Source organism: Arachis duranensis, chromosome 4 (assembly GCF_000817695.3).
Source record: "Arachis duranensis cultivar V14167 chromosome 4, aradu.V14167.gnm2.J7QH, whole genome shotgun sequence".
NCBI lineage: Eukaryota > Viridiplantae > Streptophyta > Magnoliopsida > Fabales > Fabaceae > Arachis > Arachis duranensis.
In genome coordinates, this window is record NC_029775.3 from 97,490,603 (window position 1) to 97,498,508 (window position 7,906).

At 32.6% G+C, this 7,906-nt stretch overlaps 1 protein-coding gene across 1 annotated transcript; it reads right to left on the bottom strand.

Moving 5' to 3' along the window:
- Nucleotides 1-1,053: 1,053 nt before the first annotated feature.
- LOC107485106 (uncharacterized) lies at nucleotides 1,054-6,404 on the bottom strand. The gene is made up of 5 exons (XM_016105628.3): nucleotides 6,226-6,404; nucleotides 5,800-6,071; nucleotides 5,008-5,077; nucleotides 4,840-4,916; nucleotides 1,054-1,485 (listed from the first exon to the last, which is right to left on the bottom strand). Exons 2-4 carry the CDS (start codon nucleotides 5,980-5,982, stop codon nucleotides 4,867-4,869), a joined length of 303 nt encoding a protein of 100 aa, XP_015961114.1. The 5' UTR covers nucleotides 5,983-6,071; nucleotides 6,226-6,404; the 3' UTR covers nucleotides 1,054-1,485; nucleotides 4,840-4,866.
- Nucleotides 6,405-7,906: the final 1,502 nt, after the last annotated feature.

Below are 7,906 nucleotides of genomic sequence, written 5' to 3' on the forward strand. Positions count from 1 at the left end.
GTTTATTGATTTGGAAAAAGCGTATGATAGGGTACCAAGGGAGGTCTTATGGAAGGTTTTAGAAAAGAGGAGAGTAAGGATAGCATATATTCGGGCAATTAAAGACATGTATGATGGGGCCACAACTAGTGTGAAGACTCAAGGTGGTGTGACAGAGGAATTCCCTATTGGTATAGGATTACACCAGGGATCATCCTTAAGTCCATACCTTTTCACATTAGTCTTAGAAGTACTCACAGAGCACATCCAAGAGCCTGTGCCATGGTGCATGCTTTTTGCCGATGATATCGTCCTTATGACAAAAAGTGCCTTTAAAACTTAAAGTTAAATTCTATTGCATTGCTATAAGACCGGCTATGCTTTATGGTACAGAGTGTTGGGTAGCCAAAAGCGAGCACAAACATAAGCTGAGTGTGCCAAAGATGAAGATATTGAGATGGATGAGTGGTCATACGCAATTGGATAAAATAAGGAACGAATATATAAGGGAGAGAGTTGGAGTAGCACCCATTGTGGAAAAGATGGTTGAATCGTGTCTCAGGTGGTTTGGAATTGTGAGAAGAAGACCGATAGAACATCCAGTCAGGAGGGTGGATGAGATGGAAGATGGACAAAGGGCGAAAGGCAGAGGAAGACCTAAGAAGACCATCCATGAGGTGGTCAAACGAGATCTACATGTAAACGGTCTCTCTGTAGACATGATACATGACAGAGCACAATGGCGTCGTTTGATTCATATAGCCGACCCCACTTAGTGGGACAAGGCTTTGTTGTTGTTGTTTTGTATTTATAGAATCTGAAGGGTCATCAAGTAAAAACTATAAGATGTTGGCTATTGACCTATTTTATTGGCTTAATGTTTAGTGTGGTTAGTACTTGCATCAACTTCAATCATCCATTACTCCAGTCATCACCATGAAAGAAAATTGGCCATTTTTGAGCAGCTTGCAATCAACTTTAAATATTGCATCCATGAAATCAGATGGTCTAAAATCAAGGATGTTAAACATCATTTGGAATCCTCAAGAGTCTAGCCTTTGGTACATTCCATGTTCAAAAAGAAAATAAATTATCATGTTATTATGTACGATCATCTTACATTTGTTATGATACAACGAGAGGATTAAGAAAAATACCTTCAATTACCAAGCAACAACTTGTACAAAAAGTAACAATGTTGCCTTTTCTATAGGTCATAGAAACAAAGAACACTGCTATGATACACCGAACAAAACTTACTATATCATGTATTAAAGTAATCCAATCGTATGATTATTTGAACGATGGTGGATGCTACTCTTTCATGGTTCAAATCTATACCATAGATTATTTTAATGCGTGATATACCAAGTCCAACCTAGTGAGATCTAGACGTTAAAACAGAAGTTTGTAAAATCAAACAAACATCAGAAACCCAAATAGAACTGTTAAGTAGCAATAACATCCATGATGGTTGTTACAAAGCGAGGTGCCTGGCATGCATACCTATGAAACAAAAGAGCACAAGAATTGTAAGTTGTGAATGTGAAGCTCAATGCAAAGATTCTGGGAGACGTTGACCACCCCCAACAAATCTCATCGGTTAAACCCTACAAACATTTATTATTGAAAAAGATGCATTCAGGAACAAAGGCTCAAGACTGAACTAACCAATTTGTTATGCCCTAATATTATGGGCCTACTGAACCTTTCTACTTTAATATTTAATTTGCTATTAGTACATTGCATTTCTAAATCAAAGAACTACCATCAATTTTTTTTCATATATTTGCTATTAGGAGTGGCATGACAAGCTCTCAAATCGACTTTTTCTTGTTGAAGAGAGTCGACCGGAAATTTTGCATTAATTGTAACATTAATCCGGAAGAGAGTTTAAAAACATAATATAGAATGCTTGTCATGAATTTTTGCGTTGAGCAAAAGTTGAGAAAAAGACATCATACGAATAACCCAAATACGAGATTGTAGCGGCTGAACGGTGAGGAACAAAGAAGCTTCCTAGGAGAAAAGGCAAAGGAAAGGGGATAGAAGTGCGGAGGAGATGTGGAAGAAGATGGCAAAAGTTATTAGAAAAACAACAAAATAAAGTTTTGGTGAATCTAGAAGGGAGGACCAAGAGACAGAGTTGATGGTGAAATGCAAGTATACAACAAAAGATAAAGGCAAAAAGGGAGTACTTTAAAAAGTGATATTTGTGCCGCAATACAGATAATTAGAAAAAATATAAGACAGCTAACATAGAGACAAAAGTGGCTGGCAAGTAAAGTAAGAACAAGAGCATATGAGAGTCTCTACTAGTCTTTAGGCACGAAGAAAAGAGAAAAAGGTATATATAGAATCGCAAAGAGTCGTAAAAGAAGAACGAGAAACTTGAATCAGGTTAAGTCCATAAAGAATAAAGACGGAAAGGTTTTGGCTCAAGATAAGAATATCAATGAAAGGTAGAAGAACTACTTCTACAAGTTATTTAATGAAGGTCAAAAGACTCTTCCGACCCTTTGTCGGTTATGCACGAGAGAAGAAGATTAAAACTTCGACTATTATCGAAGGATTCGAGACTTCAAAGTAAAAGAAGTTCTAAAGCGGATGAAAAATGGCAGGGCAATATGATCCGATAATATTCTGATTGAAGCTTGGAAGAGCTTTGAAGAGAAAGGCATCAGTTGATTAACCAAGTTTTTTAATGAGATTTTAAAATTAAAGATGCCAAATGAGTGGAGAAAGAGCACATTGATACTTATCTGCAAGAATAAGGGAGGTATACAGAGTTGCGAAAACTATAGAGAGATCAAACTCATGAGTCATACTATGAAGTTATGGGAAAGAATGATAGAACGGAGGCTGAGACAAGAAACACAAGTAACAGATAACCAATTTGGTTTTATGCCAAATTCACCACTGAAGCTACATACCTGTTAAGAAGAATGATGAAGAGGTATTGTAGTAATAAAAAGGATCTACATATGGTATTTATGATTTGAAAAAAACGTATGATAGGATGTCAAGTGAGATCTTATGGAAAATTTTGGAAAAGAAGAAAGTAAGGATCACATATATTCATACAATTAAAGACATGTATGATTGGGCTACAATGTGTGAAAACTCAAGGTGATGTGACAGGAAAATTTTCTATTGGTATAAGATTACACTAGGGATCATTCTTAAATCCATACCTTTTTACATTAGTTTTAGACATGCTCATAGAGCATACCCAAGAGTCTTTGCCATGATACATACTTTTTGCTGATGATATTGTCATTATTGGAGAGTCAAGAAAAGACCTAAATAAGAAGTTGGATTTATGAAGAGAAGCTCCAGAAATGTATGGTCAGCACATAAGTCGTAGCAAGACGGAATATATAGAATGTAAGTTCGGCCGTCGAAGGAAAAACCCCAATACAAAGGTAAAGATTGAAGAAAACATCCTACGAAAAATTAAAAGTTTTAAATAACTTGAGTGCATCATACAGAATAATGGAAAGATTGAACAGAATGTAAATCATAGAATCCAAACAAATTGGTCAAAATGGCGAAATGCATATGATTTCATGTGACAAAAAATATCTTTAAAACTTAAAGGTAAATTCTATCGCATTGCTATCAGACCGGTTATGCTTTATAATACAAAGTGTTGGGCGGTCAAAGAGGAGGCCGATAAGTTAAGTGTGGCAGAAATGAAGATGTTCAGATGGATGAGTGGTCATAAAGATTGGATAGAATAAGGAACATAGATATAAGAGAAATAATTAAAGTAGCATCTATTGTGGAAAAGATGGTAAAATCACGTCTCAGATGGTTTGGACATGTAAAAAAAAGACCGACAGAGCACCAGTCAGGAGGATAAATGAGATGGATGATGAACAAGGAGTGAATGACAAAAGAAGACTTAGGAAGACCATCCATGAGGTAGTCAAACGAAATCTGCATGTAAACGGTCTCTCTATATACATGATATATGATAGAGCTCAATGACGTCGTTTGATCCATGTAGCCGACCCCACTTAGTAGGATAAAACTTTGTTGTTGTTGTTGTTGTTATATTTGTTGTCATATGTGGACTCATAAACACTCCCTTTGTTCATTTTTAATTGTTACTTACATGTTTTGGTACATCCGAGCAGATATATTGATCCCAGGGTGTACTAGAATGCGACAATGACAGATAAAATGGAATGGAGAGAGTTATTAGTGTATCTACAATGTTTCTCGGTTAATTCACATTGCAGAGACTTCACCATGGTACATATTTGTACATTCGGACACGGTGAGATAGCTGTGATTTGTTTTTATTGACATTGACTAACAAATATATTCATCCATAGGTTCATGCATATAAGATCAAACTGAGTTTGTATAAACCCAAAACCGATGTGGTCCCTATTCTAGCCCCTGCTGGTGATCTAAGTTTCAGCAGATCTCCTCAGCTACATTATCGAAATTTGAGGTGGGAAAAAAAGAACCATAACAAAAACCAACCAATTGACTAGTAGTTTCCTACGAACATGACTCATGATTCATAACTCCTAAACTCTATATTGGATGCATTTCTATTATCATATTGATTAAGCAAAAATTAGATTTAAAGTGATTAATGACATATCATTTTAAGATTGATAACATCTCATTTTACTATTCATATACCACAGAATATGCAATCAATGATATGTTAACCTTTCAAGTCCATGTTTTATTCCTGGTAGAAAATAATAAGACACTAACCAGGATCATGAAAAGAACCATCTCTCCAGAAATTCAACCCTAAAGCTGTTCTATTAGTTGATAAACACGGAAAAAAAAGATTTCCACTACAAAAGCATTCAAAGATTATGATAAACTCACCATTCAAATGTTAGGCATTTAGTGTGTTTAAGAATCTTCCTTCAATTCATCAGAATCAGAATCACTTGCATTATAACCTAACATACATGCACCGGGCAAGAAACAGTTACAAAGAATTCCCAACAAAAAGAAAGATGCTATGCTGTGAGCAACAAAGGAGTGTTTTACCTGGATGCTTATCACCAACTTTCCAAACTGAAGATCTAACCCTCGATGCTCTAGTCAACCAAATTTTACCCTACATTCCCAAACCAATGACATCAGAACTTGAAACCAAAATTCAAAAACAGGTAAGCACTTTGATTCGACAGACTCCACAGACGTAGTTCACAATCCCAGCATTAATCTTTTTATTCAACTAACAGCCAACAGAATCCACACACACTACAAACTATTTACATCCGTTTCTTCAATTTCTCAATAAGTATAACAAGTCAAGAGTTGGAGCAACAAATTTAGAAACACAAAACATTAAGTTTTAACACAAGAATATTTAAGTCATTACACCCAACCATGATAAAGCATTCTATGCTGCTATTATAGATGTGTCCACAACTCCACATGAAGCATCCATTTAAGTGCATCTAATTGTGCATACCTAACTAAATAGACAGTCATCTAATCATATATAACTCAGTCATTGAAATTATTTTACCCTTATCCCCACTATCTTAAAAGTTATATAGCATACAAGATTTGATTGCCTAATAGTGTATATGCATTATCAGCATCAAAATTAATCTCATTACTAAAATTAAGACCAATAGAGAATGCTAATATTTTTCTTCAATTTTTCACAGTCCCCACCTGAAGATTCTATTGCCAATTAAGATGGACATTCTCAAATAGTATAATACAACAGAACTTCAAACTCTTAACAGCTCAAGAAAGTCCAATGCAATGAAAATTGATTGAAAGGCATTATTAATTTGTAGAACCAAAATAAGAGAAAGAACACACCTTCTGGTCATCTCTGGGAACACCATAACCACTGTAATACATCTGACCTACCAAGACCTGCATGTTTATGTCCCCAGCTTTAGCTTCTTTCAGAGTGTCTCTGAACCACCGTTTCACACAATCTGCAACAACCCCTGAAAGTGGCACACGCCCATTGCTCTCAATTCCACTGCTACTATCCATCTATGATTGATAACCCTTCTTCAAATCAACGCAACTTCAGCAACTTTCTTTTTTTCTTTTTAGGGGGATTGGTAACCGCTAATGAGAGACTGAGAAAAAAGGGTTTCGTAAAGAAAAATATTGAATTTTTGGGAAACTAATGAAAAAAAATCAACTAATGGGTATGTTTCTGATTGAGCTAAAAGCTTTAAACACTAAGAAATACAGTACACAGAGCTGCAAACTGGATTGCAAAGTTGTTACCTTTTTTCCTTTTTGGTTTTGGAAGCTGAGTGTGATGATGTGATGCTATCTGAAGATCATGGTTTGATTTGAATGGAGAATTAAGAAAGGGTTTGTGTGTCTTAGCGGATTGGAGAGAGAGAGAGAGAGAGATTGTAAAAGCAGCTACCGTTGAAGACTGAGCGGCGTATTAAGCTGCTGTTTTGACTTTTGTCAAACTACGTTTGTTTCCACCTGTACGTTAAACAACTATTATTTTTAATTTTGGGTTAACTACCAAAAACGCCCATGAATTATTCAAACGCTCATAAAAATGAACCCGAATTTTACTATCGACAAAAATGCCTTAAAATAATTTAAAAACACAATAATAATATCCAACAGTAAATGTATATTTTTAAAAAATACCTTAGAGATTGAATTTTGATATAGTTTTTTACAAGTATGATTATAAAAATAAGATATTATTATACATAAAAATTGGTGATTTTTCTTTAAGTATATATATTTTTATAATATTTTTTGTTAATAACCAATAATACATTTAAAAAATCACAAAACAATATATACATAACAAAAAATCACCAAATTTTAAGACTAATAATATCTCATTTTTATAATCATGCTTGAAAAAAATTATATCAAAATTCAATATCTAATGTATTTTTCGAGAAATACATATTTAATGTTAGTTTTTTTGCAAGATTATCTAACATTAAATATGTATTTTTCAAAAAATACATTAGAGATTGAATTTTGATCCAATTTTTTTAAACATGATTAAAAAAATAAGGTACTATTATCTTTAAAATTTAGTGATTTTTCGTTGAGTATATTATTTTTTCTAATTTTTTGTTAACAACTAATAATACTTTTAAAAATCAAAAAAAAATATATACTTAGAAAAAAATCACCAAATTTTAATAATAATAATATCTCATTTTTTTTAATTATGCTTGTAAAAAATCACATCAAAATTCAATCTCTAAGGCATTTTTTAAAATATATATTTATTATTGGGTATTGTTGTTGTGTTTTTAAATTATTTAAAGACATTTTTGTCGATAATAAAATTCAGGAACATTCTTATCAACGTTTAAATAATTTGAAGATGTTTTTGGTAGTTAACCCTTTAATTTTTTATGATCTTATCAGTTATCATTATGATGACGATTATTTTTTAAAATTAATTAATATTTGCATATTACTTATAATTATAAGGGATTTTTACTAAGAGATCACTTTAATAAAGACACTAAAAATATTTTTTTTAAAGATGTTTATATGTGTCCTATATTATTATTAGGCATCTTTATTAAATCGGTTAATAATTTATTTTTTAAAAAAACAAGAACAAAATCGATTTATTATAGCAACAATAATAGACTCAATTATCTGCATTATAATTATTAGACCCGATTTAATCCAATCTAAATCGAATATCTTTAAAATTTTTTGTTAAAAAAATAAATATATCCCTGACTTTTTATTTTTTGGACATTTAAATCTCTAAAAATTTAGAAATACAATTAAATTTTAAAAAAAATTTGGATTTATTGTTATTGTTATAAAAAAAACCGATTTGATTCTAATTTATTAAGAAATTAATAAATAATTGATTTATTAATACGTCTAATAATAATGCAACACATAAATGTCTTTACAAAAAGACGTTTTACGTATCTTTATGGAAGCATCCCTT

Coding starts and splice junctions, on each gene's coding strand:
- LOC107485106 (XM_016105628.3), bottom strand. CDS start 5,982: ATGGATAGTAGCAGTGGAATTGAGAGCAATGGGCGTGTGCCACTTTCA. Junction 5,078..5,799: donor TTCCCAGAGATGACCAGAAG/GTGTGTTCTTTC, acceptor TTGGGAATGTAG/GGTAAAATTTGGTTGACTAG. Junction 4,917..5,007: donor AGTTGGTGATAAGCATCCAG/GTAAAACACTCC, acceptor CATGTATGTTAG/GTTATAATGCAAGTGATTCT.